This window comes from Schistosoma mansoni, chromosome 1, assembly GCF_000237925.1.
Source record: "Schistosoma mansoni strain Puerto Rico chromosome 1, complete genome".
NCBI lineage: Eukaryota > Metazoa > Platyhelminthes > Trematoda > Strigeidida > Schistosomatidae > Schistosoma > Schistosoma mansoni.
The window spans coordinates 36,516,517-36,538,546 of record NC_031495.1 but is presented as its reverse complement, the minus strand read 5'-3'; the positions used below and the strand labels follow the sequence as shown (position 1 = coordinate 36,538,546).

General features: G+C 35.8%; 1 protein-coding gene across 1 annotated transcript; it reads right to left on the bottom strand.

The window, feature by feature from the left end:
* Positions 1-5,586: 5,586 nt before the first annotated feature.
* On the bottom strand, positions 5,587-19,276 carry Smp_067140 (putative rab9 and). The gene is made up of 5 exons (XM_018794268.1): positions 19,208-19,276; positions 15,517-15,578; positions 15,133-15,478; positions 14,289-14,426; positions 5,587-6,392 (listed from the first exon to the last, which is right to left on the bottom strand). Exons 2-5 carry the CDS (start codon positions 15,567-15,569, stop codon positions 6,312-6,314), a joined length of 618 nt encoding a protein of 205 aa, XP_018648697.1. The 5' UTR covers positions 15,570-15,578; positions 19,208-19,276; the 3' UTR covers positions 5,587-6,311.
* Positions 19,277-22,030: the final 2,754 nt, after the last annotated feature.

Below are 22,030 nucleotides of genomic sequence, written 5' to 3'. Positions count from 1 at the left end.
AAGTACTAATTCCGTGAGGAAATGTGAACACTAATAACCAAGATTATAATACTAGATTACGTAATACGAATAATAACAATAGATTTAGTGAATATTATCAGATGATTAAAATGAATAAAATGTTTTGGTTACCATAATTAAAGGTCATAGAGGTGTAAAAATAAATAAGGTGATATAATGAGTATTCATGAATAAAATAATGAGAATATAAGTAAAGGGGAAATGGAGTAATAATAATAATAGAATGATAATGATAATATTAAGGCCATGGTAACGATAATGATAAAACGTACTTCTTTTGTACACAGTTCTGGTTTGAGCTCATGGATGGTAAGAGCTTCGGCTATTTTAAGGAGTTTGATACGAAGAAATCTAGGTAGATTTGAATGAATCATATAAACAACCTTAAAATCAGACTGTAGATCCGTAGAATGATTACAGTCGATTAGGTGTTCAAGTATAGAACTCCTAACTGCTTTTTCTAAGCTAATTGAATTTTAATTTCCTTGATTGATTCAATGTTTTGCTTTCTATAATAAATGTACGATGAGCTGAATTATCAAACTAATGTGCCAGTTTCTAAGCAAGATGATTTCAGTATTTTATGTGTTTGTATGTAACCACTGTAATAGTATTTTATGTATATGGGAAAATTTTCAAGTAATTAACGAAAAACGATAAAGTTACTATTTTAAATTAAAATCTATCACATTTATTTTGTGTAATATTTGAAATTTATCATAAATTTAGGTATGTTAGTGATGTGAAACGAAATGTTTTATTCTGCTAAAGTATCTATTGGGAATGTGTTCGAATAGGTAGAAAATTGAAAGGTTAAATAGTTTAAGAACTTACCCAATGACATACTAGTGCATAGAGTCAAATATGACACTTTTTTTACACCAGCATACTTGGAGGCTTGACCTTTACACACATACATTATATAAGCAGATAGAGTTAAAGGGACAATTGAGCTGACTGCACGACAACTAGAGCAACTCTCATCTATCGTAGTTGGCTTTCTCAGATGAGACGAATCGTCTATATCACTACCTTCTCCTAATGATTTATTCATGATTCTGCAGTATAAGAAAACACCAAAAAAACTAAAGAAATTTAAATGAGAATAAATACACGTGATTCAATTTTGATAAAGTCCGTTCTGGTGAAAATATTCGAATGATAGAAATTCTATAAGCTCAAAAGTTCTCTCCAACTATTAAGCCACTACCTACTTAAATAAAAAAAACACTAGAAACGTGATAGCTAATGTCGACTTCACGCATAAGAACGTTTATCTTAAAATATACACTAATACCGATTTATGTTATACAAAAGGTACATTCTAATGTAAAGACTGTTTTTTTTATTAAACCGAACGCTTATCCATAGGATGGTTAAAGCATCTCCAAAGATATTTTAGGCTGCGAAAAAAAGATTTCATTTAGAACTGAAATATTACGAAAAATATAATCCTATTTCGTACACCTTAAGAGTAACCAAACAATCTTAAAAGTAAATACACTTCGAAATTTTTATGCTGAGTATATGTTTGAATTGTAATTTAGTAAAAAGTTGGTTTCATTGTCTGGTCATCAGAAGTAATCAAGTTCTCCTGATATGTTCAGTTATCTTATTAGACTCGAACAGTTCGTAAATCAGTGATAAAAATACCAACACAATACTACTAATAATGGCCGGTTTAGATCGGTTCATAATTTCAATGAAATTCAAATCTCTACAGCCCCATACTGAAAATATTAATCTAAATTAGTTTGTAACAAAAGGATTCATTCAAATCCATCAGTATATTGGAACTAAACAGAGGTTTACGAAATATTTCTTTAGCGTTTCGTCAGTAGGTGTGTAGTTCAGCTTATATTAAAAGTAAGCTAAAAGTCGGACAGCACAGGTTCCCAGTTAACATTACTGTGACTGATACACACAATAAGATGTTATTTTGAATCATTAATATAATACTGAGTCAATTAGTCCCAACATTAGGTAAATAAATCAGTTTTTTAATGAAATGTTTTTATCTCAATCATATGATTCTGCATGTTAATGAGTTTTCACATACGAACATGTTATTTTGATATATTTTTTCAAGTCTATTAATGTCACGTTATTATTATCGTCAGTATTATTATGAAAAAAACAAATGAAACTGAATCGATGTTAGTGATTACAAATCGAATGTGGTGGTTGGAAGTCCTAGTACTAGTGAAATTCGATGGATCTGATCTCGCGCTTCTTTATCTAGCAGGGTAAATAAATTAACTAATTTTCAATTTTTTGTCAAACATGGTAAATTTTGCAAGAGGGTATGTTTTAAGCTATTGATGGAAAGTTAGATTAATGCCTAGAATACACACACAATGCAATTTGCCTTAAGTACATTGACTAATACAATTGTTATTACATTACATAGATATTGTCAAAGTATAAAATACGAAAAATCTAAATTCTCAAAAGATTCTAGGATCTCCCATGACCAGACAAATTAGCTATAAACTCGCCCAGGTGAAAAAAAAATTAAGAACTGTTTAGGTCAGAGCTGGGAAAACTGTAGTCGGTTATAGGATTTTATATAATCAATGAAATCAATAAAAGCTAAGAGTAAAGGCGAAAAGGACTAAAGGGATTTGAAATTCTTAAGTAACACCTATTTATATCAAAATTCTAGTAAATGTTTTACTAAATGTGTTAGATATTAGTTCAAGTTTATTCATATTAGGTGAATTATACTTATTTTAGTAAACTGTTTCCTTGTTTAAGGTGTATCATAACTATTTTGGAGATTTCAAAGTTCTTGGATCATACTTCCACTTTCTGACTCCTTCATTTTCTTTTGATATTAAGGCAGCTAATCATGACGTTTGCATGAAACCACCGGACCTCAAACCTAACAAAAGCCCGGATTGACTTTGCAAACAAGGAGTATTAGGTGAACTCGATTCATCTTTGACATAGGATATCTGTCACAATCTGATGCATTTTGTATAAGACATCAAATAGGAATAATATACTAGTAAAATCTCAGCAAATGAATTTGAAGTAAATCCAACGTTTCACCTGGCAATCTGGTCCAAGCTTTTTCAAGGAAATACATCAACTCGGCGCCCAAATACTGTGAAACTATTCGCTCTAATTTAGACGAAAGTTCTTATATATTTTGTATAAGAGTTGTTCGCTATTTTTGGTGACGAATTATTTACTAAGTAGTTTAATTAAAATACCTGAAACCTAAGGTCTAAATTAAAGACAAATATCCAGTACCATGAAGTTACCAAAAACCTATAAAATATATTAGTTGCAAAATGATTGCGTAGAGAATTCGGTTAACTTGTTTAAGCAACTTGTGAAAAAGTATACTAAATACCTTCAAGTTACTAAACTGTAGTTAGGAGGTGCCACTAGGTCATGTATGTATTTTTATGTATATGATCGCTATCAATAATCAATATAGAATATATTTCATTTAGAGATGTATATCGTGAAAACTATGACAGATACGTCGGCTGAGTATACATTGCTATTTGAAACCACATCCGCATAATCATGAGAACCGTGTAAAGATGTATGGTATATAGACGAGCACTGAGTACAACATTTGCCTGGTACTGAACAGGAGAAACAACAACGACAAAATGTACTAGTAATACTTTACCTACACAGCACATTCTAGTTCACAACAATGGTTATACTCGACAGATAAAACATAGTCCTGAAGGTCTGAACAGTGCTTCACTTCGTCATTTTATGGTTGGGACGTTAACGTTTCAATTACATTATACTTGAAACATATTGCATATAGGAAGCATGAAAGGTGATTTAGTCAGCTTGGTTGTAGCTACCTAATTTATTCTTGTACTGAACTATCACTCTAATTTAAAATACAACCTTTATATTGATAGGTAAATCTGAAATTCTACAGGATGAAATTTTATGAAAACAGAAGTAACTAAGATTTATATGGATACTAATTTCTTTGCATTGTACATTTTATTCGCATAGAGGTGATCACCAATTGTTGACTGATGAGAATACATATGTAATAAAAGTAAACAAACTTATTGTTTGCTACTCACTGTTCGTAATAATCCTATTCGTATATTGCATGCTGCAATAGACATGATTATACACATCCAAACAAATCAAAAATATTAATCTACAGTTCATCATTTCTCAAATAATAGTTTCGTTAATTCAACAGTGTCGAAGTTTGCACAAAATGCTGAGATCTTTACTTGGAGTCAGTCAGTCAGTTGCAACGTAGGACCAGGAACATATATGCATCGGTCCAAGTTGCCACACATCATTAGCACAACGGGATGAACACCAAATTCATAGAAGTAGCTAATTTAGTGGTGGTAATATATAAAAGGAAGATTGTATTTAAGGATTAAGTATAGGACGAAAGATAGATATGAAACGATTTTATTCTCATAGTTTAAGAGAAGACAAAGGGTGTATACACCTACGCCATTGTGATCAATCCTGAGCCATGTCACGCGTATCCCAACTAAGTAGTCTTCATCTAACAGCATGGCTCAGACTATAAGTTAGTGACTTCAAGCACTGATGCCACGTTTTGGTTTGGCCGCCCCTAACTCTTTCAACCATCGTCAATACTAGTCAACATAGCGCGTCGTGGTAATCGGTGTTTAGGCATACGTAACACGTGGCCCAACCATCTCAGTCGATTAAGGTTCATGACCTCATCAACTGTTTTACCATCATTCCCTAATACTCTGTGTCTAACCTCACTATTATTTACTTACCCGGTGATCCCAGCAGATGCGAGCAATATTTCTAAGACATCTGTGGTCAAATACTAGTAACTTACAAATATCTTCTACTCTTAATAGCCACGTTTTTCAGCCGTAAAGTAGAACAGAATGAATTGCTGCACAGTATACTTGTCCCTTAATTGATAGACGGATATCTCGCCTTCTTCATAGGTGAAGTAAGTTGGCGAAAACTAGACGAGCTTTCTGAGTCTGTGTAGAGATTTCGTCAGACACCAACTCATTAGGGCTGATCAGACTTCCAAGATAAGTGAAGTTGTCGTCAGTCAGTCACAACGTAGAACTTCGTACATACGTACATCAGTTAGAGTTGCCATACCACATTAGCACAGAGATGAAGTTGTCCATTCAAATCCCATAGTGGTAGAAGTAGTAAGAGTATAAGCATGATGTGAAAGATTAGGGTTTGAAGATGTTATTGAAGGAGTATAATACAGTGAAATAAATTTGGAAAGAGAAAAAGATAGAGACATGAGGAATTCAGAAGTTGGTAGAACACAAAGAGTGGATGCACCTTCGCCATTGCAAACGATTTGAAGTTGTCGACACGTAAATATATATATAACAATCTACCCAATGCTCAATTTATTTGAAATATCAAGCCAAACCTTGGTAATGATACCTAAATTCCCTGTTAGTTTATCCGTAATCTTTCATTATTCTTACCTTATGAGGCAAATTAGCAGAAATTAGAGTACGGATATAGAGGTTAAAAAATTCAAGAAATCAATTAAACATTGGTCTGAAATATCAATAGCAACATAATAATTGTAATGATAAATCAGAAGAGAAAGTGTGATTTATAAATCATGTAATAATTACATGAAGTGTAGGTTATAATTAGATGTTTATATACACATTAACTATATGAAATCAACAAAAAAAACGTACGTAATAACACTAGAAAATGACAATAGTATTTATAGCATATTTTTTCTCAACCAGTAAAAGATGATCAATAACAAGCTAAATCATTAAGTTTAATTTATTTGGTATGTAGATTCATTAGAAAATAAATACTTATCCTTGTTTTGTATAAATCGTGATATAATTATGAAATAAATGAAAACAGAACCAAAAAAAGCATCATAGAATTAGGATTCTATAGAAACTATTTTATATGAAATAGAAAAGTAAAAGAAGTTTGGTAAACAAAACAATTGTCACAAATCTTTTAAACATATAATATGTTGAAACAATCAAAGCACATAAATGAATGAAGGAAATTACAATAATATGTATAGTTAAAAACCAGTCATTAGAATTAACTATTCACTATATATATTTTTTTTCAACAATAAACTTATGTATAAAAATGAATGTTTGGATAATGAATAACCATTAAGTTCAATTTATCGAGCAATAAAATGTGAATTAGAAGAAACAATGTAATTATCTCACAGAGTAGTGGTAGTAGTAGTAGTATTAGATTTTTGCTATTGATGAGGAACCATAATGTTGATGATGTTTATAAGAAAAAGAAACAATAAAAGAATGACTTTAACATCTGCATCTGTCTTGATTTTCTTGTTCTTCAGTTCCCAAACGAATACTATCAGGATAGTCAGAGTGTAGATTTGTCTATAAAGAAAAAAAATCTTACATCAATATTAATAATTTTAAAGTTAACAAAAAACATAGTTTTAGTGAACATAAACGTTGAAACAAAGCAAAATTACGGTTTTGATTTGATGAATGTGTCAAATGAATTTAGTCATTGATTTAGAGAAATCAAATAGACTACAATAAAATTTTATTCACTGGTTTTTTGTCAGATAACTTTTGTTGACAATAAACCTAAACTATATGGTGTTAAAATAAGTTTCTATAACAATACTGAAGGAAATTACAATTCTCATCTTGATTAAACTGGTTGAATAGCATATATTAGCAACTTATTACAATTATGTAGTCTAGATACGATTGAATTGTACAGAAAAACAGTTAAGAATTTAAGCGATTTTAATTATCTGGAATAAGATTTTTTTTTTAAACACGCTACATTTACTTTATAGCTTCTGAAACAAATAAAATCACTTCCAAAGTAAATTACCTTTTAAATAAACTGGACTATAGTGTATACCTCCACAACGATGACTATAGATAGATAGTAAAATTAGTCAACATTCATGAGTATTAATACTAAATTTCGCTAAAAACTTGACTTAGTGGCTTCATGTATCAGCTTACCAACATATAATATAGCTACTGAGCAGATATAGAGCTGGAAGAAAAAGTTCTTCTTGAGGTATGTATATAAATTCTGAAGAGATGTCTACGTTCGAACGTACTTATTAAAAATTTAACTGGAAGACCTGTTTAACCTACGTTTGGAGGAGAAGGTGTTAAGATTTCATTATCCCCGAAACCTTAGTACTAATGAAGCTCGCGCAATCATTGAAATGCCTAAAAAGCTCTACTACTTTAGGTATTGATGTAGACTAGTAATTGAAGCAACGTTCCAAATTTACAGGAAAGGAAATTTTTTCTGAATACTTCTAATCGACCATCGTCTCCCGTTGGGAGATTGAATTACTGAAGTCAGATGGGAAAGTGTTATCTCTAAAAGTATGTAAATAACAAAACTAAGCAAAAATGAAGAGGATGGGCAGTCCAGTTCGATTTCGCCTGATATAATTAGGACAGTTTGGCGTTCTAACCTGATCAATAGTATTAAATTACAACATTTTCACTATACATTTTTGCTGAGCGTTTCGATTACCGATACTGTCACGTATCGGTAAGTATCCCTACAATTCGAAACCGATCAATTAGAGCATACTTGACACAGAATTTAGTGGTCATGATTGGAACCCGTTTCCTCATCTCAGGTTTGTTGTTCTTAAGTTCTAGTAAGGTGTAGGCTGACTATAGAAGTTAATATTTAATATATTACGGTAACGGCAATATATAGTGATATACAGCGTACAGGAAGGAAATTAAGAAATCCAAGAGGTTAGATAGTAGGGAATTTATGTAACCCAATAAAAAAAGATTGATCAGTGGCTAAATGCTAAAGTATGTGAGAGACAATCTGTTTCATAGTGCGAATTAAAAAGGGAGTCTAAATTAGTGATTAAATGAACAGTTGTTAATCAGTTGCATTAACATAGATGGATTTATTCTACACTTAACAGATAGTGGGATATTTCTACTTCCCTAAGGGAGTTCACTTATCTTACTCGGTTTCCTTCTTCATTTCTTGTGACATGGTATTTTTGAAATGTAATCAATCCAGTCGATACATTATGTTAGATCTCAGGTTATCTTTTAAGATAATCTTTTAGATTAATGACAAGTGCAACTGTCATAGTTGGTGATGCAAAATCCATACCATTTTCAGAAATGAATACGATAAATGTACCGAACTTTCATTATTTTCTTTTCATTGAACTTTATCGAGTTATAAAGTAAAAAGCCAGCCGATAACAGCACTGCAATCTTGTGACAACATACGTAGAACAGACGATTTGGTCTTATTAATAAGATGCACATGTAATAACTTTTTAAAAATTGGACACATTTGTATTAACCGTTAACTAGCAACTATGTACCTGTGTGCATGATCAAGAAAATGAGCTTATGACACAGTAAACTGAGAATAAATTCCGTTTTGATATGAAATAGCTGGATTAAGTTCAAAAGCTTACGGAAAAACTGTCAGGGGTTTTATAGAAAAAAATATTTGAGACAGCAGAGGTAGGATACAGTGAAGCTTAAGCTACTTTTTATAAAAATTAGCGGTTCAAAACGATCACAGGTTGTACGACATAAAAAAACACGTAAAGACTATGATTAAAGTCGTCTGATACGGTAAAGACAATGGTCAATGTGTAATTTTTGAGGGTGAATATTCTGTTAGGATATCTCCAACCACAGCACTAAAGAACACGCGTCTGATACTGCAGATTTACTCGGTTGTCAAATATCAACCAACTTTATACATTTTTTTTAACAAACTCAATATGTTTCCATAGTTTTGGGTTGGCCGATCAGTCACACAGCATTCCATGTTTAATAAAATAACATCAGCACTATATCTACTGGTAGATAGAGATGAAAATACATTAAAATCCATGCACGCAAGCAAATCTATAAAAGTTCTGTAACACCTTACCTAGCAAATTTACTCTGTGACGAACAGGCTGTTAGAGTTGACCTAGTAAATAACCTGTATTCTTAAGCATTTCTCAAATTTGATAATTTGTACAGACTCAGACTTTTTTAAACCTTTTTTCATATATTTTCTGTTTTTTTCTGTTTTTTGGTAAAAAAAAAACTTGTTGAAATAACTAGTGCTGAGAATTCTATATTGTACCAGATTATAATATTGAATAAAGCCATTAATAATAATAATAACAATAATAATACATGATCATTAATTTCGCTTATCTTAAAGCTTACAAAGTGAAGGGAACAAATAATAAAGTAAATATATTGGCAGACATCCTAATGTAGGCAATCAAAACTAGAAGTCTTTAAAAACTAACTAAATTCAATAATCTGAGCAACTTGTAGCATAAAAATAAATAGTATAAATTACATATGACATATATGAATGTAGAATATCGGTAAAAAAAAATTTGACCCAATAGTTTTCTGTCAATAAGATTATAAAATGTACATCTAACCCAGCTGAAACTCCCGACCATTGCTGCTACCTCAACGTGATGGCCAAGCTTGCCTATCACGATGAACCAATCGAGGTATATTGGTTGGAACAATTGTTCCTCAAATTCCTACCACGCCCAACACGTTGGTTGAAGAGCGGTAAGACCAAAAGTAGCAAACCCAAGCTCCGAAGGCGAAGTCGTACTGCTGATGGTACAGAGGTATGACGGCAGTAAGGTGTTTCCTTCAGACAAACAGCATGACATCGATGCTGCCTTCCCACAACGAGGGATGGGGTTAGAAAAGGTCGATCCCAAAAATGCACACCTCGCCTTATTCCATGGATATCTGTCTCCAGCGGCAAGGTCCCAACTAATACGGGGCTAACACTAAAATTACTCATAAAAAGGTCGTGGGTGATCGACCTCAAGCAGTTATCCCTTGGGCACTGCGGTCACGCTCTCAGGCCATTAAGACCACTTCCAATCTGATTTCCTTTTCAGGTACCTCTAGAAGAACCCTTTCACGGTGTGGGCAACCGAGAGGTGAAAACCGCCCTGATACCTCTAACATCACTCAAGATCACTGTATTCATAATCAATCTCCTTCTTCAATTCCTATTATTCCTCCCACCTCGACTTTCAACACCAAACCTTCTCTTTCGGCTTCCTCCTCAAGTGTCACCATAGCCAACGATTCTAGTGCGCGAAACGCCGTCCCACATCTACAGAAACCTCGCTCCAAACTACACATTGAAGCCTTCAACGTACGCACCCTATGTCTAATCAGTCAACGGGTCTCCTTGGCTAAGACCTCAGAATCTCGTACGATTGATGTATGCTGTGTCTCCGAAACACGCATACAGGATTCTAGTGTGGTCATTCACTTGACCTCACCTCGCCAAAATGGAGAGCCGACGAGATACACCCTCCGTGTATCTGGCGACCCTATGGCTAGTTCTCGTGAACTTGCAGGTGTAGGCATAGCACTTAGTGCGAGAGCAGAACAAACACTATTAGAATGGATCCCCATTAACAGTCGCCTATGTGCTGTTCGGCTAAACGGCTCCGTAAGAACTCGGAAGCAGAGTGACACACGTAGTTGCCTTTCCATCGTTTCTGCCTACGCACCCACTGACTACAGCCCGGATAAAGTGAAAGACGAATTTTACAGAAAGCTCTCTCAACTTCTTCAAAAAGCTAAACGCTCAGACATTGTACTCGTAGCAGGTGACTCTAATGCCCAAGTAGGTAGCTTAAACCAAACAGAAAGACATTTAGGTGGATATTTTAGTATCCCGATTCAGCGAACAGATAATGGTGATCGTCTTTTGCAACTATGCTCAGACAATCGTTTATTTTTAGCAAACACTGATTTTAGGCATAAGGTGAGACATCGTCTAACATGGCGACCACCTGCACCAAACCAACGATGGACTCAAATAGACCATATTGCCAACAGTCATCACTGGAGAATCACAATAGAAGATTGTGTCTCGTACTGGAATACTTGTTTAGACTTTGATCATGCTTTAATACGAGCACACATTTGTTTGCGCCTCACTGTACGAAGAAAAACTACACTAAGAAGACCCATTAGAATTGAAATCAGTGACGAGAAATACAAAAGTAAGTTCCAGGAACAACTGAGGTCACACTTAGGTAGTTCTGAGAACGAGGCTGAACCAGATATCGCTAGGAAAGATATACGAACAACTTTGGAAACAGCAGTAACATATATTAGTAATTTAAACCAAAGGGTTACAAAACAACAATGGATTTCTTCTAAGTCTATTGCACTGATAGATTCTCGTAAACTCATCCCATCAGGCTCTGAACAAGATGAAGAACGAAAACAAATCAGATCTAGGTTAACCAAAAGTCTACGGAACGATCGTGAGCAGTGGTGAGCAATGAAAGTAAAAGAAATGGAAAAGACAGTGGCTGTAGGCAACACCAGACAACTCTTCAGACTAATAAAAGAAACCGGAATTAAGAAGTCAATTGTAGGCGAGACAATCTCGGAAAAGATGAAACTTATCTGCTCTCAGCCCAGGCGTTTAGAACGATGGGCGGAACACTTTAATGAGTGGTTCAGCTGGCCTTCAGCTAATCTACAACTATCCACTATTCCCAAACAACCTGAATCGAACATCGAAGTAGGTCCCTCGACTCTAGTTGAAGTTCAAAAGGTTATAGCTAATCTGAAACGAGGAAGAAAAGCTGGTTCAGATGGGTTGGCTCCAGAGGTCTTTATATATAGTGGTCCAATTTTAACGACTAGGTTGACTAGTATTTTAGTTAAAATCTGGGAACTGATTGTAATCTCATTTGACTGGTTGCAATCACTGATTGTCCCAATATATAGAAAGGGGTCAAAATCATCCTGCGATAACCATAGAGAGATTAATTCGACTAACGTAGCATCTAAAATACTAGCCTCAACAATTATCGGACTTCTGACAAAGACTGCAAACACGAGAAAATCAGGCTGGCTTCAAACACGGTCGTGGCTGTATCGACCACATATTCACCATTTGTCAGGTTTTAGAACATAGGCATGCTTATCGGAGTCCGACAATGATAGTTTTTCTTGACTTGAAAGCAGCATTTGACTCTGTAGACCGAGAAGCTCTGTGACAGTGTCTGTCATTGAAAGGTGTACCTCAGAAGTACATAAACCTCTATTCGGACACTACCAGTCGAGTGAGAGCTTATGGCGAACTGTCATCTGATTTTGCAACTTTAAGTGGTGTCCGACAAGGCTGCCCACTATCTCCATTTCTATTTAACTTCATCATAGACCTACTGCTGGGAATAACGCTCTCATCGACTGAATTTTCAGGAATTGATCTCTTAACAGGAGATCCACTTGTCGACTTAGAATACGCAAATGACATAGTCCTGTTTGATGAAGACGCTGATAAAAAGCAGAGTCTTCTGTTAGCACTGAGTAACAATGCCAGGATGTTTGGGATGCGTAACTTGTTACTCCAGGACTGGCCTGCATCAACACCTGAACTAAGGATAGCGAGTGAAGTAGTCGGACGTGTCGACAACTTCACTTATCTTGGAAGTCTGATCAGCCCTAATGAGTTGGTGTCTGACGAAATCTCTACACAGACTCAGAAAGCTCGTCTAGTTTTCGCCAACTTACTTCACCTATGAAGAAGGCGAGATATCCGTCTATCAATTAAGGGACAAGTATACTGTGCAGCAATTCATTCTGTTCTACTTTACGGCTGAAAAACGTGGCTATTAAGAGTAGAAGATATTTGTAAGTTACTAGTATTTGACCACAGATGTCTTAGAAATATTGCTCGCATCTGCTGGGATCACCGGGTAAGTAAATAATAGTGAGGTTAGACACAGAGTATTAGGGAATGATGGTAAAACAGTTGATGAGGTCATGAACCTTAATCGACTGAGATGGTTGGGCCACGTGTTACGTATGCCTAAACACCGATTACCACGACGCGCTATGTTGACTAGTATTGACGATGGTTGAAAGAGTTAGGGGCGGCCAAACCAAAACGTGGCATCAGTGCTTGAAGTCACTAACTTATAGTCTGAGCCATGCTGTTAGATGAAGACTACTTAGTTGGGATACGCGTGACATGGCTCAGGATTGATCACAATGGCGTAGGTGTATACACCCTTTGTCTTCTCTTAAACTATGAGAATAAAATCGTTTCATATCTATCTTTCGTCCTATACTTAATCCTTAAATACAATCTTCCTTTTATATATTACCACCACTAAATTAGCTACTTCTATGAATTTGGTGTTCATCCCGTTGTGCTAATGATGTGTGGCAACTTGGACCGATGCATATATGTTCCTGGTCCTACGTTGTAACTGACTGATTGAGTTGAAACTAAAAATATAAACTTCATTTGTGGAATACGTAAAATATCAGTGATTTAATAATAAATGGTGCGTAAACTAATTAATATTCAACCGAATAACAAAAATGTGGTCATAAATGACTGGTGATGGATAGATATGATTCGATCAATAGTGGTAACTTAAATTACATAAACACAACCTGGTCTAGCTCGTTATTGCTAAACGTGACTGATATATGAATTGGTATGATTAAGAGATTAAATATGTTTTTTTAAGAACCATACTGTAATTAGAGTCTGAAAATTGTTCATCTTAAATTCTTATTGGATTTAAAACATGCAACTAAGTTGTAAAATATGAAAGCGAATAGTTCATAATATCGATTTACTAAACTCATACACAGGACTTGCCGTTATTTTCTTTCATAGAAAAATAAGCTCAAAATATTGATTTTTAGCTAGTATTTTCCATGATATATGCAATTTGGTATTATTCACTTAAAATATTCCAAAGTTTACAATATTAAAAAGACCAACAATTTCATGTGATCAAAATTACTATAATCAGACTAAATGGAATATATCGACACGTATATATAATGTTAAGGTTAAGCTGCTGAACTTGGATAACTTGTGGATACGGTAAGATACATAGCTAGCTCTTAAGCAAAACTGATAATCATTGTATTAGAAAGTTACATATTAGTCAAAAGCTGAAACGGCTTATGTGAATTTACCATGTAGTGTTAGCACAAAATCAAGAGTTATATATCACAACGTTTTCGTTTTTTAACTCTCGAGTACATTTCTATCAATTTTGTAACTCCAGGTGAAGATTTCAAACACCAGATATTTATTTAATAAAGTCGACATACAGAAGAGTAAAAAGCTTTAAACGAGTCAGATAAAAACAGTGCACTATTAAATAGTCCACAGCTGATAATAATCTAAATGAACAATGTTATTTAACAAGACAAAATAGCTATTAATTAATCTTACGATAAAAATGGAAAACTCACCGCAGACTCTTCGTCTATGGCGACTCCTATAATATGAGCAAAAGCTTTCTCAACATTTGTATTTTCTTTAGCACTACATTCAAAATATGGAAGGTTACCATTTGCTTGACACCATTGCTTTGCACGATTTTCGGATACCTACATAAAATGGGCAAAACGTAAACTGACCAGTTAAGATACGAAACATGTCTAAAATTGTACAGAAACTCTACTTTTGCAGGGGAGAACGATGATATTAGATGTCTTGTCAAGTGAGAAAAGATAAAAGTCATAGAGAGTGAGTCACTTGTGAAGGAAACTTTACATTAATTAACCAGTTTATCATAAAAGTTCAACTACAAAATGTAACTGAAATGGCCTCCGGAAGATTTTGTTAAATTAGGAAGTTTGTAAACACACAGTTTCGGTTGTGAGTGTTAAGCAGTGCAAACTGAGTTAAATTAGTTCGGCATTAGAAAAATGATAATCCTCATTCAGCCTACCTAAATTTCTGTTATTGGTTAATAATAAACATAAATCGATAGAATTCCTCATAGCATGTTAATCACAACCGAAAGGTGTTGCATAAGGTGACCAAATAGTTGATGAATAATTGATTCTTGACAGTGATTTCAGTACCTGGATTAAATAACTTTTCTAGCTAGATGACAAGGTCATGGAATTCGAAGTACATATATATGAACAACGAAAATAGCTTAGATACACCAAAACATCATCTCGTGTTAGATTTACACTAAGAATTGCGAAATATTTTATAAAAGGTCATGAAAACATTTAAGGTTATGTAATTTCCCTACTTGTTTAAAACACAAGTACACAGTAACAAAAGTTACCAATCACTTACAGCTCTATTATCTAGATCACATTTATTCCCAATTACAATAAATGGAAACCTTTCGGGATTACGAGGGCTTGATTGCACCAAAAACTCATCTCTCCACGAATCTAACGTTTTAAAGGTACTTGTCATAGTAACATCATAGACGAGGACACAACAATCGGCACCACGATAAAACGCAACTCCGAGAGACTGGAATCTTTCCTGGCCAGCAGTATCCCAAATCTGCATTGTTACAAGACGGTCATCAAAAACTTCTTGTTTTGTAAAAAAGTCTGCGCCGATTGTGGCTTTGTACTGATTACTGAACTTCTTATCGATGTATTGGGTTATCAAAGACGTTTTCCCAACACTCGCACACTAAACACTAATGTTCAAAATGAAACGTACCCACTATCCCCGATTACAATAATCTTCAATGATATTTTCTTCTTGATGACCATAACCTATATCTATGAACATAACGAAACAAAGTTGTATAAAACATCTGGTTATCACCACTAAGGATCACGATTATCTGACAAAATTCATATAGAGTAACCCAAACATTTTCTTGTGTATTATTTAAAATTTAATGATTCAATACAGAGACGGAATTATAAGTACAAAACAGATTTTATTGAACAAAAGACAAGTGAATTAATACCTCTTTGAATAATTAGTGATCATACTGAACAAAACAAGACAATAGGTTGATGAAAACCCATTTCAAAATGGTTCAGATGAATAGCCAGGGGTAGAAGGATATCTTAAGAGCGTAGTTGATACATTCGCTACTAAAAATAAATTTCGATTCCCAAGAATTCGGTCTTTACGTATCATCGAGACTGACAGATGGTCCGTGAAACTCATGTGACACAGTTTGAGTACCCAGTCACTGTTACATCTCATACATTCATGACAACAAAAATAATGAATAAAATAAAAATTCACTTACCGGACACTCCCTTAATTTAATGACCACATACTTCATCTAATGCATTCTGTCACGTTAAACCGGCCTGAGGTCGTTAAACTTTGTCACCGGATATAAAGTTCAAGGCAATTACTAAAAAACCGTAGCGCCTCTGACTGAGGGGATAGGTGACACGAGATCGGATATGCCAGGGAGCGTAAGTTCCCTTAAATTTACAGGTACACCTTGTTGACGAGTGCCGAATGGCATAAAACCTAGGTTTAGGGTTTACTGTCAACTGCCTTTAGCCACCATCTTGCAATTATATTCTCCGTTTAAAATTAAAACGACTTATGCAAAACAAATATGCTACGCTGAGTCTCCTAAAACCGTGTGCCAGTCAACATGTAATGCTCGGTGTCTGAACCGTACATGCAGCCAAACAACATGGTTCATGGGTTGAAATTATATAATCCAATGCGTTTACGCTGTATTTTAAATTTGTATATAAATTCGGGTATGGCTATTTATTTGGTCTCACCTCAGAAACTGAAATAAGCCATTCACATACCTGAAGACTTACAGTAACTCGTAGTACTGGAGGTGTATGTATAATGACGAGTTCAACAGCAAAACGGGAACTCATGGACTCAATTCCAGGGGCAAAGTCGTTAGTGCGCTGTCCTATTGGATAAAATTATAAGACCTTAGGGCAAGAATAAACATCGTAGTTTGATCAAAATCTTTGCTTACATCCTCATTGATTGCACTTTAGATGGAAGATAAAGGAATTCTTCCAAAAGTTTTATCACTTTCTGAGTGTTAGCAAGTCGTCTAATTAAGGATACAACGAAGATACCTAATATTGGATTTCTATCTGTGGACCAAGTCCAAAGAAGTCAGATGCGAACTGGCTTCAGGCTCCAAAAGTGACTAGATAAATGTCGTAACTTATCTTATGTAAAACAAATACATTTAGGCTTAATGTTTGAATAACGTACATAAAGAGGGAGGTCATGAGTTTAGATACGGTTAGATTGTACCTCACGATGAACTTACTTATGAATGATCAGACGAGGAATATTTAATGTGCTACACTCAAAACTGAAATCACAACCAAAGTGATAGGGTGACGACCACAGATAACGAATCTGTAGGTGATGTTGAATTGCTAACCAGACAGGTGAGATGATAATAACTTTTGAATAAAGTTATGGTTGTCTAATGCTCTGGTACATCATCACACCTATAGTAAAGCTAACGAAGGTCCTCCGATTATCTCATTGGTTCACTGTTTACAAAAACCCTAGAAAAGTTTGTAGATATCAAATTAAGTAGACTGTATTCATGAACGCCTTTTCGGATGGTCAGGCATTGATCCTACTAGCTCCAACCAACTCATTCATTTTACAGCTGCTATTGTATAAATTCGCCAAATATGGATTTCAAAAGGTATTATGCAGTGCCTTCATGACCATTATAAGCAATGAAACATGGTCGTAATGTACAACAATTAGAAAAACAAATATCTCTGCACAAGCCTAACAAAATCACAGGACTGTAAGTATAGGAAATCTCAATTTAAAATACCATGCAGTACGAAAATAGAAATGTAACTCAAAAACACGTTATGTAAAAGCTACTAATATCACCAGTATGGCCGAAGCTAAATAGTTGAGGCAAGGCTTTAATGTAACCCAGTGGTTGAAAGTATAGAGCTTTAAGCACTAAGTTACTGCACCAAGGCGATAAGATTAGGAGAAATGAGGGAAATTGATGGCTGAGATGAGCCTTCATAATAGTGGCCTCCTTGAGGGATGCTAAGATTGGTACAAAAATGCTTGTCCCTTTATGCAACGCCAAGAGTGACTCTGGAATTTTTATACCCTTACTTGACCAGCTAATAAGTAGACTGGCAGAATAAAAAATTTACCACGAGAACCGAAAGATTTGAATGTAGATGGTATTTCTGCGTGGTTTATGAGTTTCTCCAAGGTCTATAATCGGTTTTTGTATCTTAAAATAGTCTTTCTACCATAAAGGTTAGTCTATTTGAGAGTATCTTATTTAGATCTTTCTTGGGTCAAAAATGCCGTTACGGATATTTCCAGTTTTTAAGTTTGTGGGCAGGATTTCTGAAAGGTCAACGGAAAGTCATGAAACCATGGTCTCAGTATCATGTGCATGAAATCCCCGATCATCTCAAGCAATCTGTGCCATGCAACATTGCCTATCGTCTATTGTTAGTAATGTTACTTAATTAAAAGTTTCACAAAGGAAGAAGTGACGAATCCGATGTTTTGGATAAAACCTACATCAAAAGTAGTATTTCTTGTAGTGCTGCTTTCATTCCGTGCTATCGTTGCAGCGTAGCGCCACGACAGAACTTTCTTAATTCCGAAGTAATTTGCTAACTAGACAGGGCTTCTTTATACAAAGTTTCTGACGAAGGGGATGCTAACTGGGTCTACTTCTCGAAAATTGCTCGGAAAACTGAGTTACTATTCTGATATTAAATGGTTTGTTGTTATAATAGATTTATCAACAGTTTATTTTAACTGCTATATCAAGAATCTAAATAATTTTTTTGACTGACAGGAAATAAAGCAACAAGTTTCCAAGATCGCATACATTTGGTTAGAAAGTAGACAATCTGTTGTAAGTTCAGAGACATTCAAACCAAGAACAAGATGAACATCCTCGTTTTCCCCACAGTGAGCGACAAAGGAGACTTTCTGGCGCTCTCCCCATTTCTCTCCCCCTAATTTTCGTCAAGGAGTGTCTTCTTAATTTCCCTTTTTGGTTTTTTTAATAGGTTGAGTTATGACCGTCAGTGTGAAACGGTAGGGCGACGTCTAGAAATGTACATGTACTCATCTAAATCAAAGAACACAGCAATAATATTGAAACATGTGATCGTTGCATCATAGCACTAACTTAAAAATACGATGGATTTTACGTGTGCATTTTTTTACCTGGATCTAGTGTTTTAATGATGAAAAACATATCAAACACCACACTGAAACCATTTCAAATAAAAATATGCGTGTTAAATCGCAAGTTTACATCGCAGACCCACAAACGTTGAGAGCTGCAGACTTGAAAAAAGGTGTCTGGATTTAACTTAACAAGAGCCGTCGTTCAGTGGAAGTAAATCATAGTTAAGTAGAAAAGCAAGAACCTTACAATCTAAGTAGAAATTACAATGCCTTGGCAATTGTAGCCTCTCTACCAAAAGTCGCGCCTGCAAGAAGTACCTCATTCACTGAAAATGCACAAAGCATCCTACAGTTTCAATTTTATCTTCGAACTGAATTCGTTGCTCATCTTTGGATAGGTCCAAATGTATGCTTATCCTTTTGAAGTGAGTAAGAAAACACCATATTCCCATACTCTAAATAGAACCGAATGTCTCACCGTCAAACTAGCCGAAAATGCGCTTCAATGGTACCAATGGAAGTTTCGCATGAAAGGTATTTTCGTCACAGTAATTGTAAGACTTCATTTTAACAAGCATCAGGATTCCTATATATTCTTCAACTCTAGAAACTTCTAGTGGTGAATTTCCTGTATTGTATGTGTAGTTGTGGATGCCAGAATCATATGGACTGGTAGTTTTAGACCAATGTAGAGTCAGATACAGGTCTGTAACAAGAAAAAGTAAACATTTTCAGTCTTAGTTTTAGTTTCAGTCTGGAAATGGAAGGGAGCTGGGTGGCCTTCAATGATCCAGCCAATGTGGTCTCCCAGTTCATTCAACTTTCTTTGAATGGATCGGCAGATGAAGCTTCAATCACGTGTTGATGCAACGAGTTAAATGGTTCAAATGGTTGAGGACGGAATAGAAGAAACTTTCGCTTAACGGGCTTCCGTGTCTAGTAGCAGTGGATCACCAATACCTCCAGGCAAAAACCTAGGTACATTAACGATAAAAGAGGAAAGAAATGAATTTGGTAAATCATAATAATATGTTATCCCTAGTCCTTAAGAATAAGTCAAGTTTCCTCTTAAAGGACTCCTGGGAAGTCGCTTGGACTAGCTCAGTCGGCAGCGAATTCCAGCATTTGACAACTCTTAAGGAGTAGAAGTTGTGTCTACTGTCTGTTCTGCTATGTTGAGTCTCCAGTTTCTGGGTGTTACCTCTTAGGTTAGTGTTGTGACTAAGCTTAAGAAGATGTTAAGGGGGATGACCAGAAGTGTTAAGGACACTGTAAGTCATAAGAAGGTTACTTCTAAGACGCCTGTACTCTAACGGGTAAAGGTTAAGTGATTGGAGGTGCTCTTCCTAAGGTTTGAATTTGAGTCCCCGAACTGATTTCGTGGCTCGACGTTGTATACGTTCCAGAGTGTCCTTATCCTTTTGGAGGGAGGGAGGAAATACTACGTTTCCGTGCTCTAAATGGGGACGAATAAAACTGTTGAAAGTTATGTGGAAGGTTCTACCGTCAAACTGGCCAAAAATGCGCTTCAATGTTACCAGTGCAAGGTTTGCTTGAAAGGCGTTTTTGTCACAGTTCGCATACGACTTCAGGTCGTAGGGTACCAACACTCCTAAATCTTTTTCGACTTGGGAAACTTCTAGAGAGGAGTTACCTAAGTTGTAGCTATAGTCTGCAACATGTCGCAGATGGACTACTTTGCACTTTGAAGTGTTGAAGGTAAGTCCGTTGTCGTCTGCCCAAGTTTGAAGTCGGGTCAGATCCTCTTGAAGAACTAGTATATCATTATGATTACGTATCTCTCTCCAAAGTTTCACATCATCAGCAAAAAGCAATAAGTCAGATGAAACTTGTTGAGGAAGATCATTAATGTAGATCACGAAGAGAAAAGGTCCTAGTATTGAGCCCTGGGGGACCCCATTAGGACATTCCATAGTCTGAGAGAAATTGAAGTTAACCCTGACCTTAAAGTGTCGGTTTGCTAAATATGAAGTGAGCCAGTCAATCAAAGGAGGTTTTATACCCAATCGTCTAAGCTTCTTGATAAGACATATGTGGTAGACCCTATCAAAAGCTTTTGAGAAGTCCAGGTAGATGACGTCAACCTTCTCCTTGCGATCAAGGATGGTTGTCCATCTATCCACCGCAGTCAGCAGGTTGGTCATACAAGAATGACCTTTTCTGAAACTATGCTGTTGAGGTGAGAAGAACTTTGAGGATGATAAGTATTCTAGTATACCGTCGTATATTAGGGATTCCATAACTTTGGAAGGTATGGAGAGAAGGGCCACTGGTCGGTAGTTTGAGGGTTCACTGCGTCGACCTCCTTTGAAAATTGGTGTGATGTGGGCCAGCTTCCAAATTTCCGGTAGTTTGCCTCTGCTTAGCGAGTGTGCAAACATCACGCTAAGTGGTGTCTCCAGGATTGAAGCTGCTTCCCTCAAAACAGCGGAATGAACCATATCCGAACCGGGAGAAGTGTCTTTTCTTAGGTGCTGCAGTTTACGGAGCACCAGGTCATCACTCAGGTCCACTTCGGAAAGTCCTGTAGAGGTCAGGTGAAGCTTTCGTCAGTATAGTTGATGTGGGTCGGCTGGAATGTCTGAGAGCATTGTTCAGCTAAAAGGTTAGCGGCATCACCGTCATTATTGGTCGGGCCATTAGGACCTAGCAGTTGGAAAACTCCAGTTTTGCCTTGTCGAAGAGAAGCTGCGTAACTGAATAAACTTTTCGGATTGGAGACGAATTTATCGATAAGCTTGGTCTGGTACTGAAGCCTGCCTTCTCTTATTGCCTTTGAACATATGTTCCTTATGTGTTTGTATTGCCTGTATGCGTCGTTATTGTGGGTTCGTTTATATTCGGCCCAACAGTGCCGTTTGCGGCTTAGCAAACGACGAGTGCGGTTCTTGGTGATTGGAGGTTGTTTGTAGCTTTTTGGGACCATTTGAGGAATTGAAAGCTCAGTAGCACATAAGATCGTGTGCAGTAAGAAATCCTGATGATCATCCACTTCAAGTTGAGGGTGAACATCCCAATCCACCTGCTACAGATAGTCGTGTAAAGCTAA

Excerpts from the sequence above, each read along its gene's own strand:
- Smp_067140 (XM_018794268.1), bottom strand. The coding sequence starts at position 15,569 with ATGGTCATCAAGAAGAAAATATCATTGAAGATTATTGTAATCGGGGAT. Across the intron at positions 15,479-15,516 it reads ATTGTAATCGGGGATAGTGG|TGTTGGGAAAACGTCTTTGA; the intron begins GTACGTTTCATT and ends TTAGTGTGCGAG. Across the intron at positions 6,393-14,288 it reads CCATAGACGAAGAGTCTGCG|ACAAATCTACACTCTGACTA; the intron begins GTGAGTTTTCCA and ends TTTTCTTTATAG.